This window comes from Agelaius tricolor, unplaced genomic scaffold (assembly GCF_023055355.1).
Source record: "Agelaius tricolor isolate 1412-34295 unplaced genomic scaffold, bAgeTri1.0.p SCAF_1, whole genome shotgun sequence".
NCBI lineage: Eukaryota > Metazoa > Chordata > Aves > Passeriformes > Icteridae > Agelaius > Agelaius tricolor.
This window is the reverse complement of record NW_027269261.1, coordinates 61,326,138-61,344,783: the sequence shown is the minus strand read 5'-3', so window position 1 is coordinate 61,344,783 and position 18,646 is coordinate 61,326,138. Positions and strand designations below refer to the sequence as shown.

At 39.4% G+C, this 18,646-nt stretch overlaps 1 protein-coding gene across 4 annotated transcripts in view; it reads right to left on the bottom strand.

Annotated features, from left to right (window-relative positions):
* Positions 1 to 18,646, bottom strand: part of ARHGAP18 (Rho GTPase activating protein 18) — a 95,482-nt gene that overhangs the window by 29,228 nt on the left and 47,608 nt on the right. For 3 of the 4 annotated variants that reach the window (XM_071436993.1, XM_071436986.1, XM_071436995.1), the window contains exons 2-4: positions 9,435 to 9,634; positions 6,959 to 7,194; positions 4,166 to 4,238 (exon numbers count right to left, since the gene is read on the bottom strand). In XM_071436993.1, coding sequence (XP_071293094.1) covers positions 4,166 to 4,238; positions 6,959 to 7,194; positions 9,435 to 9,634 — 509 coding nt within the window. Of the gene's footprint in view, positions 1 to 4,165; positions 4,239 to 6,958; positions 7,195 to 9,022; positions 9,079 to 9,434; positions 9,635 to 18,646 lie in introns of those variants that run through there. The other variant, XM_071437004.1, reaches the window with a different exon arrangement.

Here is an 18,646-nt window from a genome sequence, read left to right as displayed (position 1 = left end):
CAGCAAAAGCTGATTCTGAAGAAGGAGAAAGCTTGCAGAGAGGCTGATTAAGAGGAGTCAGGGAAGTGCTGATCTACACTGATGGTATCAGTGGTCTGTAAAGAACTGAGCTGCAAGCACACAATCCAAACAACATATGAAGCAGGAGATTAAAAAAAAATTACAGCAACTCGCTAATTTTTCTAAATTATATTTGCATCTTATTTAAAAACACCAAACTATTGTCTGACATTATTTAGATCAAGTCCTGAAAATAACCTCAGTCAGCCAGGGCCAGACTCAGGGGACCTGACAGGCAAATGGCTGAAGCCACCACAGACACTTTCTGGTAAGGCACAGTGCTTTACACAACCACTCCCACGTCAAAGTACTTACCTAAGCTGAGACATTTTCAGGGAGAGAAGGTAGATTTGAGTTAATACTTTGACTCTACTTACAACCAAGCAATGTTGTGAGAAGTAGACAGAACATTTTCATATTCTGCCAGTTGTGTGTGTTACTCATCACTTGTTTTTTCCAGAGTGGCTTCTGCTCACTTTGCACAGACCCCAAAATGCCTAGGGCATACGCTAAAGATTAAGCTGATCTTGAAACTAGAGCTGCTCCTTTTGGTAAAGAGATATCTGAGTCCTCAGTAAGCAAACACACCCAAGGTCAAATTCATCCCTGACTTTGCTCCTTGGCATCCCTGCGTGTATATCCATATATATCATGTAAACTGTTCAATGCATCCATACTGAATGAAAAGAGTTTCCTGTCCCCCCAAAACTTTTGTCATGCTAATGTGGCCTATACCTGACCTACATACTTCCCACCAGCCTAGGAGGGATCTGATGTTAACAAACAAAAAGCAGTAGCTCCTGTTTCAGTCCTCTGGTCATACCAAGGTGTCATGTAAAGCAGATGTCTCAGTAGTGCTCTGCACATTTTAAAGATCTGGAAGTGCTGCTGTTGTGGGGAGTCTTTTCTTGGTTGTATAGCCTTGCTCCCATTGTTGTACATCCCTGAACTAGGCAGCAGCTGTAAGAGGAAGCAGCCTTGGTGTTCTGCCAACCTGCCAACCACATGCTATATTTAATGAGAGAAATGCAAGTGTGATGCAGAAAAATGCAAATATTGTCTATGAGGATGTGGAAACCATATTTTACATGAGTTCTGTACTCCTTCCTTAGTTCACAGAGCTTTTTAAAGATTACATAAAATGATGGGAATTCTTCAAGAATAAAACAAGGAAACATTGCAAGTATCAACTGTGCTATATCCCAGTTTTGCAAGGGAATCTTGAGTATACACCAACGGAGCTAAGCTGACAGACCTTAATTTACAACTGGAAAGGTAGAATGATTTTTTTCTTTGACTGACAAAGCATTTTTCTAAAATGCTAGTTCATAGATGGTTATAAATTGAAAATAAAAAAACTTGTAATCATTTCACTGACAGCCTTACTTTGGCTATAGGATCCTCATTTATCATATAAAATGAAAAGCAAAACCAAACTCTTTAATTAAAAATCAGATTACAGATTTTTTCCTAAGCAAACATTACTGGTCTTTACCCTTGTATTACACATGGTACACACAATTTGTTCATCCATTCTCTAGATTGTTATGCTTTGAATCTGCCCTTATACAGAGGTTTTATCTATTATTCTTCCCCTGTAGCAAATCCTAAGTTCAGAAAAACAACTGCAGTCATAGTAAACTGACTTTTGCTACTCCCTTACTTCAGCTAGTAAGTATTTAGCTTTTCATATGTTTTATTATTTCCTTTTTATTTCTTGAGAGGCCTCAACCAACACAGTTATTTACTCCTTTTCACAGGATTCCAAAGAAAATTACTTCTTTTCTTTTATATCTTTTGAACATACTTCTAGCTTTGCAGGCCTTTAGTGAGTGTCATGGATTGTTAAAATTATAATGCCTTTTGAGAGCTTAGTACATTATTCTGAATTTTCTTTTTGTTTCCTGTAGACACACTCCATACCTACATGAAACAAAGGCACTTATTATTCTGTAAGTTTGCATATATTATTTAGTCAAGAAATAAGGTGTGTTGGACACAGAAAGAAGAAGAAAGGAGAAGAAAGGAGAAATGAGAACAGGTTCACATAGCCCAGGCATGCTCTAAAGGCAAATCATTAACAACTTCAGTCTGGCAGAAGCACTTGGGAATGCAGCATTCAAATATCTCATTAGGAACAAGTATCACCTTTGGAGTATGGCCAAAAAGAGTTTTTTACCATAACAATTTTAAGATGTCTCAATTTAGGCTTTTCGTCTTTAATGTCTGAGATGATGTTCATACTTTTTCAGGTAAAACTGGGACTACTTCTGTGTCAAAGAGGGTTTCCATTTTAAAATAATGCCCTTGGATTTGGACTTCATAAATATTTAGTACCTCTGAAATATCAGGCACTGTTTACTTTTTGCCTTAAATTCATTCACTGTTTGTATAACACTAACTGGCTTACTCTGGAGGACAGATCATAGCACAGCATTGAACCAGATGTATGCTTTTAACACCACCAAACTTGCATGGTTTGACTGCAGATCAAACTGAGTTTTCCTTCCTGCTCCAGTCTTGGGAGCAGAGCCCACTGTAGCACGTTGACTAGAGCAGGAGTGTATCAGGATGCAAGCAGGCTGCATTTGCCATCCACATCACCATCTGTGCTGAGGAGAGCTAGCATATGGGATTTGCCTTTCAGAACTTCCCATTTCTGAAGGGTTCATCAGGGCCACTGGGAAAGAAAGAACCAGATGTGATAAAAACTCTGTAATAATTGCTTGGTAATTTTCCAGCTCTGAATCCTACAGTGAAGTTTATTGACACAAGCACCAGGCATCTCTTCCTTCCCTTGTGCTGAACCAGCAGTCTGGCAGTCCTCCCAATTTTTTTACTGTTCTTATTAGAGTGAGGTTTGCTGAGAGGGCAGGAGGGAAGTACACAGTTCTGGAAACACACAGATTCAGTGTTATTCAGGACTGGTTTATATTCATGTCTCCCAATTCAACTGCCATGCACATTTTGTATTGTCCACTGCTGTCTTCCAAGTCTAATTCAAAAGTAGCAATTTTTCCAAAATGCTACTGGTCAGTATTCTAGAACTGAAGCAGAACTTTATTTGGTGGCTTAATTACAGCTAACTAACTTGAAATAGGTAACTTGATCTGCCTGCTAGTGTGGGTATAGGGTTCAGTGTAACATCTATGTGCTATCCAGTCCTCCAGAAGAAGCAAAAACCCCAACATATCAACAAAGCAGAATAACAGTGCAGCATCTTAAAACTTAAATAGATGCATCTTAAAACTTAAATAACCTGATACAGGGGTGGGTAGGGTGGTACAACAGACACAGTGCAACCCTTACTTTGAAGAAACCCAACATGATGCAGGACAGCCATCCTTTTACTATTGGACCTGAAGAACAGCAGAAAGCTCTGTCAAAGTCTTTCATCAGAAAACATACTCTCAAAACACAAACTATGGAGTCAGCTAAGGACTTCTGTGATGTACTATCCTGATAGTGAGAGGAAAGGATTTTCCATGGGTACTGCACCTCTCATTTGTAAGCACATACCACTGAACATAACCTAAGCACACAGAACACTATTTCATTTCCATATTACTTGAAAAGGTAAACAACCTTTTTTATTTAATTCCTGTTTTTCCTTTAATTTGAGCTACAGGTATATAGCTAGTTCTCATCGTTTTTTTAATGCTTGAGTCCAGACAGTTCTCTTTTTTTTTTTTTTTTTTTTTGTTGCTTATAGTCCATTTGGTTTTATTCTTTTGTATGCACTGATGAGTTTATGCATAGACCTTCATTTCCTGTACTTTACAGCAGAGACAGACCAGAGGTGATAAATTAAGGATCAGAAACAACCTGAGCATAAGCTACAAGAGAAGACTTCTCCCAGACAGCTTGATCATGAGCTGATCCCTGATAATAAACTGGGTTTCTCAGGTGGCTCAAAGGACACAACCTACAGGCACACTTAAAATTTTACACATCAACAATTCAGTCCAGAAAAGGTTTCTCATTATAATTTCATTTTATTTTGCTGAAAATTTACATATAATATGGCTCCATTTACTATCCTGTGTAGTTGAACACCTACAAACCAAAAGAAAAACAAATAAAATAGAGAGCATTTTGACATTACCTTTTGTTGCATCGCGCGTATCATTTTTGTTTTCACTTGTTCTCACAGCTGAAGGTTCACTTCCATCACAGACCTAAGAAAGGAAAAATAAATATGCATGCCTATAAAAACCTAGTGCATGGTTGTAGAAATTCCTTGGACTCTGTGCAGGATTAAAACACACACTCCTGCAATTCAGGGATGTGCAATAGCACATCTCTGTGTTTCAAAAGAAAACCTCTTGCCAAAGTCTAAGGGGATCTGAAACCTAGGCAATTAAAAAAAGAAGTAATTAAATCAATTCCTCTTCTTCCTAGAAGGCTGCATGGGTGAATGACTTTATTTTCCAGAGTGGCAAAGAATAAGAAAATGCAGTCTGACCTGAAGCTGTAGTTTGCACTAGAAAGGATATGGAAAGGGAATCTGGAGGAGATGTTTTGACTGACTCAGACCAAATTCCTTTCTCTTGAAAAAGCTTACATGGTTGCCTCCCCTAGAGAGCAATCCCATCCCTTTTGCAGGGCAGCCTGCCATTATCTGTGCTTAGAGCTTAGATTTCCAGCAACAAAACCAGGACACTTTGAAGAGATGAAGAACAGGAAGGGATTTGAACCATCCTCTCCTTTCTGTAATGCTGCCCTTCCCAGTCTCAAGATGTGACATTTTGTTAACTGGATGACACCATCTGTAGACAAAATATTTCAGAACAAGTAGAAAATCTATGCCCATACATATGGGTGCACATAGATTCATATACATTTTTACCCAGATATCATTTTTACTTTTTGGCAACTCAAATTAACAATTAATGTTTAGCACACTGTATTTCAAATTTTATTTTACTCAAGTAATTTGTAACTCCATACTTACTGAGAAGACAAATTCAAGTTTTAAAGACTTATCCTACTGGCACAATCTGTATTTTCACTTCCCTCTTCTTTTTTTTTTTTTTTATCAGGTATCTTGAGAGGAGGAAGAAGTTAGCATGATTGCCCAAAAAAATATCTCTGTTTCACAAAGCAGCAGAAGCAGAATGGGAAGCTGTCAGGGTACCAAAAGCCTAGCTTCTCTTTGGGAATAGAGCAGGAAATTCAGGAGAAACATTAACACAATTGTTGTGTTGATGCAAAACATCAACACTATTGTTTTACCTTTCCTCCTGCTTTCCTCCAGATGAAGGGAGGCTACAGGATTTTCAGAGGCTAATATTAAACTGGAATGACTTCATACAGCTGCAGGTGGCTTCAGCCCTCTTTTGTTATATAAAAAGCTTTCTAATGATGGGTGAGTAACAAAGCAGTGAGACAAGTTACTTAGGGAGGTAGTGGAAACTACTTCCAACAGCCTTTAGGTGACAGATTTGGTGAATAACCACAAGCAATGATTTCTGAACAATTATCTTGCTTTGGAGAAAGGAATGAAGTACAAGTTTGAGGCCCTATACTTGTATTACTTCGTATCTGTCAAGGAGACAAGTTTAGAAGGATTTTTTCCCCCCATATTTCTATATTTAATAAACAACCATTTGTTTTATACATCTTAAATGCCTAAAATAATTTGTCTTCTCAGTGGTGTCTTCAATATCAAAACATGTAGTTTAAGAGAAGAAAAATCTATTGAACACTGCGACATAGGATTTTCAAACATTACAGTATGTAGCTTACATACAGGGACATGAATATTTCTTGTGCTTTACTGAAATAATGAAAAAAAAAAGAGAAATTATATTGCTTTAAGCTACATGATATTTTACCTAAATTGCTCTGCTATTAGATCTTATAATTTTTAGGTAGAGTCAATTACAAATCAGATCCCAGAGAGCTTTTATGGAGTTAATATCTCTTTTGCAACCACAGGCAAAGCAGAACAGTGAAAGGGAAGTTGTGCATCCAGAACACACCACTTCCCCCACTACACTTCAACTGAGTTTAGAAAGAGTTGCTGAAGGAGAGGAAGCTGTTGAGGGGAGGAGGAAATTAAATGCCCTCAAAATTCACTGTGTTTTCCATCAGCACAACCACTGCACTGAAAGACAATGCCAGCAGTGAGAACAAGGGACAGAGCTGAGGTCAGGTAACCCAGTCATGCCATAAAGTCTCATTCTTATGGCTGAAGATCTCAGAGTTCTGAGGGAGCAGAGAGGACACACACCCCTCTCCATGGACAAGGAATTCTAATCATAGTCTCCATTTCCCTCCTTCCCTTTTCCTGCATATGGGAAAGGAATTCTCTTCAATATCCCATGATGGGAAACAGGAACCTTTCAGGGCCTGTCAGAGTAGCTTCCCATGCACAGTTTAACACACACATAGGTCCTGGCAGTTAGTATGGGGTTTACACTCCCAGCTGATAGGCATAAAGACCTAGCCAAAACCAAGAAGGTTAGGCTAATGCTCCATTTCCCCCCTCTTTTTATAAACAAACAAACAAACAAACAAAAGCACCTGTAAGTAAGAGGTAATCACCCAAAGGTAAAAGTAGGCTTGTGGTAGCTCTTTGGGTGATTGTTGTGATGAGTTTCACATCTGTGTGAAAAATAATTCCAATTAAAATGAGCGATTCCTTTATTCATCACCTTTAACGTGAAGCCAATTACATGCTTCTTTATAAATACTACAATTGCTTAATGCAATGTTGAATCTGGACAAACACCATCCCTGAAAATTTAGTGAAAAATTCCCTTGGGAATCAATGAAGTTAGACACAAATCTTCTGGAAATATCCCTTTCATGTGCCACTCTGCTCTCCCCCCATCCATACAGGTCCCTCTCTTCTCTCTGCCAGAATCAAACAAAACAACCGACAGGAACTCACTTTTCCCTTTGAGTCATTCTGTAGCCTGAAGATATCTCTGACATCAGGAATCTGGTGCTGTTTGTTTCTTTTCCTCATGGTTTGTGTGACAGTCTCCACTCGCTTCTCCACCGCAGCTTTCTGGGTTCGGGTCAGTGTGGATAAAAACACCATGCTTTCCAGGGAGTCGCCAGAGCTCTCTCCAAACAGATTCGACAAACCTGCCTCCTTCAGCCATTCCTCTTCCAGTTCTCCCTCTGAGCAATTTGAAGAGAAGAAGGCATAAACATTGGCTTTCTAGTACTGCCAAGCACATTGGATTTTAACGACACGACACGGTTAATATAATTCACAGAAAAGTATCAAGGGGATACACAATTAAGAATTACTTACACTGTCATGACTCAGAAAAAAGCTATTGTTTCTAAAGAGCCTCAAAAGGCTTAATATATGATATCAAAGCTTTTAAAGTAGTTAATCCAATACAGATTGCTATGTGGCAATCTTTATAATAATCTACAGCACTTCCATTAAAATCATATACCATTTTATAAATGTACCTATACAAAAATGTGTATGGGGAAGCCTGAAAGCCAGATCATTGCTGCTCCACTGATTTTTAGTTCGATACTCAATCTTTTTAGCTCTCTTACTGACATGGTTCTGCCCACTTTTCTTGATACATTAATCCTACAGCCTTCCACTAGCTCAATTTAATGAAGGACAAACCAGCCTACACAAGTCACCTTAATGCTACATTTTCATCAGTTCTTATGACATGGTCTCCAGCCTGCTGACAGCCCACAGAACAATTTTTGCTTTAGTCTTAGAGCTGATAAGGTACCCTTTATTGACAGATCACTGCACATGAAAGAAGAGAAAGCTATTAAATATTGTCACCAATGGCAAAACTTCTGCTTCTGAAATCTGTATCACGCTAATGATATTTTCTATAAAACACTAAGTTCTGTCTGTAGCAGTTGAGGTTGTGCTGAATGCCAACAATTTTCTCAAATGTTCAAGCAATATTTCTCCATTTATCAGATATCTAAAAATACTCCAAAGTTGGCATGTCAGCTTCACTATTGATTGCATTTTACCACTGTGCCCAGAGCACATTCAAGCGGGCACCTTAATATTAACAGCAGAAAACAGACACCAAAATTTAAGTATGAATTTTGCTAGGGCTGTGCAGCCACATCCTGAGCCTCTGACGAAATTCTCAGGTTTTGTTATCAGGGCTGGAAAGAAGGGCTACACCCATGCTCCAGAGCAGCTGTGAGCAACCTCTCTCCCCTTCCTTGCCTTTGCCTGGCCAGTTTGAGGTCAGCTGCAGCATCCCACGTGCTCAGGAGTACTTGTGCCAAAGAGAGGGGCTGCACATTAGGCAAGGTGTGGGGCACAGCAACACATGCTTGAGCTGGTAACTCAGCTGGGCTGACTCACTTGGGCTTCACGCCAGAGTCACCTGCAGTAACCAGGGGGAAGAAGGCTCCATATAAACCCAGTGGAAGTGGTGGGGCTGGGGGTGCAGAGCCTAAAGGCACAGCCACACCAGTGAGCTGCAGCAAGAGAAGAGGTTAGTGTTCTGCAGAACAATGGGCTCTGCTGCTCTGGACAAAGCCCCACGGCTCTGTAAGAAAATCCCACAGCTCCCCAGTCACAAGGGTTGGGAGCCTTGCTGCTTTCCCCAGGGGCCATGTTCTTATGCTCTTCAGAGCAGTGACTTTTCAAAGTGCTTATGGAGGCAGAAGAGCAAATCCCTTTGGAAGTTCATTCTTCTCACTCATGTGGAGGCCGTACCAAAATGCAAAATTTACCATTTTAATTTACTGAGACTGTGGGTCTTGTAAGAATGGGAGAGAGGCAGCTACTGCATTGTTAAAAAATAATTTTTGAGAGAAAACTTAAATTAAGGACATGATTCCTCTTTTATCTGAGAGAACACAAAAACAAAATAAGAAAAAAAAATTGCCCAGCCTCTAAGACCATGCCCCAAGGAGTGGCCCATAATTCATGCTTCTGAGAAACACAAATAGTACAACTGAACAATCACAATAGTTACAAGCATAGAAAGTTACTCACTAAACTTAAATCAGTTAATCATTGGCTTGTCTTCTAAAGCGTGAGGTTTCTATCCCAATAGCTACAATAAGGAACAACATACACAAAGAGTGAAGGGGTAAGTTAGTTCAACAGTCAACTGCAAAGAGTTCAGCTGTTGTGATTTGCAAGCACAGGCACCTTTCTAATATTCTGCAAGTACCATTCAAAGAAAAATCAGCCTTTTACTTGTCTCTAATAAAACTGTCTTTCAGGGCACTGCCTGTTTCTGGTGACATGCATCAGCAGCAACAGAATTTTCAAAGCAGATGTTTCAGGAAAGTGACCTCCTTTTTTGATCTGCATTAGGTAGGTGCCATGTCTTGAAATAAGATTTGAAGAAAAACTCCTAAATCAGCAAACTGATGAACATTGACAGAACAGACTTCATTACCATCTGGCTCTTTCACTACAAGTGCTACTCGTCCCTCGTGATTATTTCCTCTGGTTTCATGGATGTTTTCAAGTTCTTTCCAGTAGTCGTCCATAGACAGTTCATCCAAGGAGTCCTGGGATCCTGAGCGGTCAAACGATGCTCCATCGGGGATCTTCTTGGAGTGGTCATGGTTCATTGTATACTGTCCAGACCGACGGCTATAAATGTAAAGCAAAAATAAATTTTTGGTTAACATTTTAAGATACAGGATGTATTAATATGTGTGAAGGCACCATGAATTGTGTCAAAGTATCAAAACAAACCACTGTCAACAAGCAAACCAAGACATTAAAAATTACTTTTAGTATCTGAATATATTTTCAATTTAATATTTCTGCTCTATCTCCCTATCTGGAACAGTATGGGAGTCAGTCTTAAAAAGGAAAAAATGAATCCAAGTTCTAGTAATCCTCATTATATATACCTTCAACTCTTCCACTGTCAAGTCCACAAAATTCAGGGCACATGTCTTCCCAGAATCACCACTTAAAGAATTTTTCAAAAATGCCTTTCTGCCTGAATAAATTCTTACACCTTAACACCTTTCAGTAAATTCTTACACCTTGTCTCCCTTTGCTATTCTGCTTTTATTTTTTATTAATATTTACTATGGTATCTATGACCTTAATTACAGCTGGGAAAGGACTGCAGTTACATTTTGTGAAGTAAACTGGCGAGCCTAAATGTTTAATAAAGACCATAGAAACTATTTGTTTCTGTCTTGCTGCCTCTTTGACTGAAAGCTTACCATTTTTACAGTTTGAAGTTAGTGGTTTTTGGTTCACCCTGCCAAACGTACAATGCAAAGGCTTCCAAAAGGATCTTTCACCTTAAGTATAGCTGCAGCTACAAAAAAGAAACCAACAAGCTGAAACTTCTAGGTGTCATTTTGACCTCATTAAGTCACTGGCAAAAATGACCACTGACCTAGTAAAGTATTCAGCTAAAAAAGGACACAGGTTGCAATGAAGTTACAGGTCACAGTTAAATATACCAAATCAAAAGCCACAAACTGATTCAGATTAACAGTTGATTACATTAGTAGTATCTGATTTTACTTCAGAGTTATCCCTACTTTTTGTAGAGGTAAGTCTGGACATTGACGATTTTCAGTAATCTTTTTCTAAACTACTGCAGTAACAGCGTATCAAAATTCTTCCTTTTATTAAAAAATAATTTCTTTGTATTTCAGGAAGAGCTTCAGAGTCTTATATGTCTGAATTTGTCTCCACATTCTAAAAAAGAAGACACAGTTTGGGGTTAAGTAATAAATACCACTCATTCTCAGAGAAAAAATATATCAAAGACCAAGCATTGTGGATTTATCACAATGTAAACACAGTAAATTAAATCCTACCTTCCTATCTAGCTGACTTGGCAAGTTTATATAGTATTAAAATGAAAGCCTCTTGTCCTTACATTTTATCTCAGGACAACTGAGGCTTGTCAGCTGCCCCTGGGTAAAACAGCCATGCCTTTCCCACTGAAGATAAGCTCCTTGTGTGTCCAAGCCACAAATCCTTTCACACCAGACGTGCTTGATTCTCTGATAAGAAATACTAACCATATGGACTTTGTCTTTAAAAGTAAAGAGCCTTATGGAAGGACTCTGAGTTTCTACACACCCTGTCTCTCTGATCCAAGTGCAAGTTAATAAATGACAATTAATCACCAAGCTAATGTGCACCTCAACACCACTGCTTAACCTGCCCATACTTGAATGCTCAGGGGAAAACAAACAAAAACATTAAGGACTGTTCAGCTTTTGCATCAATGGCAATAACACCATCACGCTCAATGTGCACGTTACCCAATAAATACAACTTCTCCGTGTAGCTACCTCAGTTCTTAAACTTCTCCTGACAGGCATGTCCCTTGTGTGACCTGTGCTGCTTGTGAACTCAACCCTCATCATTGCAGAAAGATGTTCATGGAGTCCCAGAAGTGTCCCCAGCAGGCAGCTGGGGTGCTGAGTGAGGTCAAAGCAGGACAGATGTCCCAGCCCTTGACCAGCCTTCCCTTCTCCTTCAGCTGGAGGTGCTCAAAGCAGACTGGGTCTCTCTCAAAAATATACTCTGGACACTCAAACTGCTGCCTGAAGGACATAAAATTCTAGCTTATTGTCACTCAGTTTAACCCTGTGGAGCTGCTCAGCAGCTCTTGGGTGGCCTTTTACCTTTGGAACAACCTGCTCTCACTGATCCACCTCAGCTGAAATTTAACCACCACCACACACCATGAAAAAATAAAACTAACAGACTAATACATTACAAGTATGCACTTTGAGGAGCTCTGGCAGGCTGAGGTGGGACAGACTCCAACATGCTGTGGCTCTGTGCCACACTGACGGGGCAGAGCTACTCCAGTCCTTCTATAAAAGCCAGGCTTGTCACCTTCTCCAGACTAAGTTCTGTCTCTAAGAAGAGAAGCCTGTGTCCTGAAATGCAGAGCTGACACTCAGCACAGAGCACTCAAGGCCATTTTCAGGGTCCTATGAACATTTGCTGTACATCACAAACACTCCATTAACTCTCAGAGACAGTGTCCTGCCCCTCAGGCTCTGGTCACAGGGCTGCTCTGCTCCACCAAATGTAAGCAGCTTTTCTAGCAAGGCTCCTCCTGGCTTGACCTTTCCACCCCTCATCAACAAACCAATACAGCAACTCCTAATTTTGAGCAGGAAGTACTGCCTTCTTGTGAAAGCCCTCTGAGACAGTTTGACATCAATGACCAGGGGATCCTGATGAGAAATATTCATACAAAAACCTCACCACTCTGCTGTGAACTTGGAATCTCTCCTTCAATATCTGTGTTGCTCTAGGCTCATTCTCAGCTGCCAGCCTCAACCCCAGCTCCAGCAACGCTTGAGTTCCTCACAAGCCAAGTGCCACACCACTCCCACTCCACTCACTGATTCCTTGTCTTCTCTCATCAGACTCAACCAACTCCCTATCCCCAGTATTGTACAGTCTGCAAACCTTTTCAAAGCCATAGGCACAACAGCATTTCTGTGGGGTAGGAGAGATAGAGGCTCAGGTTTGGAGTGAACAACTGCTAAAGCTCCAGCTGACAGAGCTGGATCAGATCCTTTTTTCACTTCACTTGGTTCAAGGTTTCTTGCTTTGCATACTGCCCCAGAGAAAGATATTGGTGAAGCAGTATTTGGTGCATAATCTGCATAGCCATGGCTCCAGGCATCTTCATCTCTGTCTCTCCTATCAATCTTCCCCTGGGTACAAAAAGGTACAAACAGAAACTTTTCAAGATAATGAGGACAGTCTTCATACCTGATCTACCTTGGTGTAGATGAGAAAAATAATTGTAAAATTTCACAGCATATGGGAAAATAGGCTGCCAATTAATATTTTTATTTTTAGATATCTGTTGACAAGAGGAAGAATATGGGTTTTCTGCTGTGACCTTCCATAAAATTCAATCCTCCAAACTTATCCTCAGTAAGCATTTGTTGTGTATTGCACAATAGCAATGCAGAGGTGGAAACGTTAAGGGCAAGAAGAACACAGAGAAGGGAAAAAGTAATCAGTCTTAGTAATAATATAAGAATCTGAGAGATCTTTTTAAATATAATTAATGCCACATGTATAGGCTCTGAAAAATTATTTTAGAAGTATTTCAAATGCCCCATGGTACAAACTTTCAAATTTTGTAGAAAACTGATTTCCAAAAAACTATCAGTAGGAAATAAATATGTCTCTGGAAAAAAAAAAAAGCCATTACTGCAGTGGGAAAAAATAGGCTACTTCTCCAGTACATTGTTGTTTTCAGGTGTCCAGTGTATGTATTTAAAATTTGAAAAAAGCAGCTGCTTTTCACAAGGATCTTAAAGGAGATCTCTTTCCCCCCCCCCTAGAAAATCTAAGGTACTGTTAATGCACACAGTCACTTGAAGAAATTTTCAAGCATTTCAGATTACTAAATTGCAAGCTTACTCACCAGCAGTTTCATCACCCCCAGAAAACTCATATTTTTATTAAGGTTGTAACTAACAACACACTCAAACTCCATTAAAATCTTATTAACATCTATTTCCACTTACTTGTAAAATAGTTTACTCTTCAAATAGCTTTACAGGGAGCAGTGCAATACTCTCATTTCCAGATGGCACAGTCAGTTCTGACCTCTGATACTCAGCTATTGACCTTTGCAGCCGATGAGATTTTTGCCGGTTTATCTCCGTACAAAACAGAGCCCTCAGGCATAAAACTCATTCTTCAATATAGTTATTGCAGTGTTTTACCAGATTTAATATTCTTGTCCCACCCACCAGAGATACGTTTTTTTATTGGAAACATCAAGGATGCAAGACGAAACACTCCAGGTCTTCCAGACAGAAGATATTAAAAACAATTCTTGTAATGAACACCATTTACAAGGGAAAAAACAGATTTGGGTTACTTTACTAAGTACTGATGTGCTTCATGTTGTGCAAGTACTTAAAGGAGAAGAACTGCCTACAAATTGATGCCTATATAACTTAGATCAAAGTTACAAGGTGCTTATATAGTTTGAGTTATAAGATACCAGTATAACCTAATATATCTTTATAACCTGATATCAATATAACCTAAATCATGACTATATATATATATATAGGTTTCAGGTTTTATATATAACCTGATATAAATAACTTTCTATACAATCTAATGGCTAGGTTAACTAGTTTCTTAATGCTGAATAGACAAAAAAAGAATAAAAAACTCACCAGGTGGACAGCTTTAGAGATAGGTAAGTATAGTACTAATGAAAAACTGGCAAGGGCAGAGCCGATTTGCCACAAAACAAAGAATTTAGGCTGGTTAAGACCAGACAGACCAAGGAACACCATAACTGGGCATGCTCCAAAGACAAAGCTGAAAAGTTCAGACGTGAAGAAGACCTTGGAAGCATTCAAAGACCCCCGACAACCCCAAATTGAGATGCAAGCAGTGCAAAAGAACACTCTAATAACCATGAGATCATTCTATGTAAACTACTTCTGACACATACGAGAAGATGCTGCAGCAATACTAAGCAATACTTGCTGTATAAATATACCACAGCACTTGACAAGGGTGGGTGAGTTAAGAGGAGATATCCTCCTCACCATCAGGGCTGCAATAAATAAATACCTGCTCTATAGACATCGGTCTATGGGGATTTATTTCCAGCCTATCTTTCAGGCATTAAAATGTTTTCTTTACAGCCTTTCCTTTTGTGACCAACTGTGTCCTTTCTCAGCCTTTAAGAAAATATGACTCTTTACATTAATCATTGATTTATGCCATTATGAAATTGTGCTTTTTTTTCCAGTTCTGTCACCCTGATTTTGATTTCCTCAAGAATTATTTTATAACAGTGCAGTTGTCTTTATTCCTTATCTTCTTCCCTGTGAAAACTGTATTTCCTGTCTGTTCCACTGCCTTTTTAGCAATTCATAATTGACATTTGTCATGTGTAAACTACAATAGCTAGAGATGAATCAGTTTGTAAGGTGCACTTCCACTGGCATTTCAGATATATTCACTTTGCAGAAAGCTAATTTTCTTCTTAATACCATTTTTCTCACTTGAAGATGAAGGACTATGTTGTGTTCTAAAAGAGTGAGTGATGAGAAAAAATATAATCTTTGTCATTTTTGTAGTGCTAACCACTAATTTTGCATCTGACTATAACCTTTCAAGAGAGTTTGGACTTTGTCTTCCCAACTAACCATTGCAGGTGATTGCGCCCTGCTCTCCTGGAGATGTCTGAACACCTGCCTGCACATAGGAAGCAGGGAATTAATGCCTTGTTTTTCTTTGTTTGTGTGCATGGCTTTTGCTTTCCCCATTAAACTGTGTCCATCTCAAACCCATGAGTTTTCTAGCTTTTATGCTTCCAATTCTCTCCCCAATCCTGTTGGTGAGGGAGTGACTGAGTGTTGCTTGATTGCTGGCTGGGCTGAAACCACAACATCAAGTGATGTAATTATTTGTCAAACTGAACTATTACATATCCTTAAACTGTACACTGAAAATACGTTTGGCCTTTAAAGTGTCTTTAAATCCTAGCCATTAACCATTGCTGTTGGAATTCTTGTACAGGCAATGTCTTGAGCACTGCTGCCCTTCACACACATTTTCTAGCACTGCAATAAACTAGCACTTTACTTAAGAGTTACACAAAACAACAAAAACATATCTGACTACAGCTACATTACTGCAGCAACTTCTGAAATGTCCATGCAAAGAGAGTCATAAAAGCTATTTAGCAGTACTACTGCAGCCATACACTGAGCTGATAATGAGGCTCACTGATTCTGGACATCACACCAACACACCCTTAGATGTGTTAATCTGATAAACAAGACACAAAGAGAGAGGGAGAAAAAAGGGGTGAGCATTTGGCTCAGAGAGGTGAAGCCAGCTGCTCAAACTCATGGTGTAAATCAGTGACAGGAACAAGAATAATTCTCAGATCTCTGGAGCCTTTCACCACTGGACCACTGAGTGTTAAAGATTGAGATCTGACCCCATGGCACACTGCAAGACTGATAAAAGGAAGCTTTGCTTTTGTGGGTTTGTGATCGACTCCAGCACTGTGGCTATAAATAAAACAGCACTCTCAAAGAACAATTATCTTGTTGACATAGGAGTTACAAAGTACAGTAATCTGTGTAAGTAATTTTAAGTTTGGTTAGTACAAAGGCTAGCTAAATTGTAACAACCAAAAAATGCCTTTGAGTACTAGTACTGGTTCATTCTGAAAACCATTTACTGAACAATCACATCCATGAGATGCTGTGTCCTTAAACATAAATACAGGACTTCTTAAGTCCTGTCTAATCTAAACAACCAAGCAGACAAGGAGAGGAAAACAGTGTGCTCTCCTGTCTCACTTCTCATTCTGAATGCTGAGCTACAAGAAGTGTGGGAATAAGTCAAGCTCCTAAACCCAAAGCTCTCCTCATCCCTCCCCTTCTTTCAAGAGCCCAAGCAGCACCACAAGATGCAAAAACTTCTTAACTGAATTAATCAAGAAAGCTCGAATCCAATGGTTACGTGTGGCTGCAGCTCCCCCATTCTTGGCTGGATCACTAACCAGGGAAGTGATTGCCAGACTTTCCTACAGCCACGGCACCTACCAGAAGGGCATCCTGATTTTTCATGATCTCTAGGAAAAGCTGCAGAGTGTTTGTCCTGGGTTGACTATATGATGCTTTTATCCCCAATCATCTCGTTCTGTTATGCTGAATAAGAAGTTTTGCACCTTTAAGACTTGCTGCAGACAGTGAAGGGGGCAGAGAAGTGCACAGTTTTTTTTCCAGACACTGCTCTCACTCCTCCACATTCCTGCTCCTGGACTGTGTTGTCTGCAGATGGACAGACAGCGAGACAGAGCTCTTTTTTGTCTTTAGTTAGTTTAGCCAGCTGAGGCAAAGAAGTTCCCTGGACTGTGTTTTTTTCCGTTTTCTTTGGACCTCTTGAAACCTGCTCTGGACTGAACACCCAGGGGAGCACCGGCAGTTGCACCTGTGGCCCACCGGGCCGGGCCTGGCCCACGACATTTCCAGCGTCAGAGGGACTGATCAGAGACTGAGTGAGCTGAGCTGCAACCCGGGGAGGGAACCTTCTCAGTTTGTCATCTCTTCTGGAGTGGCAAGGGGTTTTATTGTTTAATATTGTTTTTATTGTTTAATAAACAGTTTTTTTCCACTTTTCTCCAAGGAGGTATTTTCTCCCGGACTGGTTGGGGGGAGGGGCCGATTGAATTTGCTTTCCTACCAGAGCCCCTTTGGGGATTCTCTCCCAAATTTGCTCTAAACCAGGACAGTGTTTTTGTTACCAAATCGCTTATCCTAGTGGTTTCAACCCAATGTTTGAGACACTTTTGACACACTATCAACCATTTTGCAGAGGAGTTTTTAACATTTTTCAAAGAGCCTTCTTTTGTTAAAAAAAAAACCAAATTGGAATTGGTGTGGCTATCAAAGCAGGTCATCCTAAAATAACTGGATTTTACATAAAGCCACAGAGTAGTGACACTACCTAAATTAAAATAAATTATTTTTTAAAAATGAAAATGTCATTTTTTTACAAGAATTGATATATTAAAAGAGGAATTTTTAAATTTAATTGATAGTTAAAACCTCCCATTGCAAACAAAAGCCAGTATCATAACCTTTCAGAAATAACAGGTAAACCTTGAGCAAGACCAAGTCTGTACATTTGGTGTCCAGAACAATGCAAAAATGCTTCTTACCACCCTTAAGGTGCTTCATGGCTTTTACAAGGCATTAGAGAAACCTCAGTGTGGGCTTGTATGGCTGCTTTTCATTCTACCTTCTAAACCTTGTCACGTACTGGAACAGCTGCATCCTTTCTTTTCTACCTTTTGAGACATATACTCTTTCCATGACTGATTGCAAACTCTCCTGCAATTCAGACTTTTCAAGAGCATCATATAGAACATGGAAAAATAACAGTAAGGAAGCAACATAATTTAACAGTATTTTTCATGAAGTGACACTTAGCATTCCTTTTCTCCCACATCAAATAATTTCATTTTGGCTACTCTGTAACCTTATGGAACATTTTGAATGTCAAATGCAATCAAACTTCCCCAAAATCCCCCTTAAGCTCCAAAGAAAAGCCAGAGAAGTAGGAACTGAGGCAAAGCTCTGTTTTTCCAAAGAGTACAAAGTGATTGCAGAGAAGGTATAAAACAGCACTCCGTTTCTAAATTAACATAAAAAAAGGCTGAGCAAAGAGAATCAGATCTCCCAGGATTTTTTGTAATACCATCAGCTGCTGTTAATACCTGCTCAAAACTGCTCTGGAGATTAACAACAACAAAAAAACCAACAAAGAAAACCAAAACCAAACAAAACCAAATATACAGAAAACCCCACCAACTGGCATTTTAAACTCCTCCATGAATAATAAATACAAAATAGGCCAAAGTTAGGGTTGCCAGACTTTAAGTTTAAAAAGATATATATATATATGCACACACACACCGTATTGCTTCCAGCCACATCCTCATTACTATTTATAAAAGATTTTTTTTAACTTTCATGCACATAACCTTACTACTTTCCCAACCCCAGCCACTTGCTGAAGAAAACAGGAAAGAAACTGTGGCAATGGCACAGGCTATTACACTTTACGTTCTAATCCACTGCACCAGAA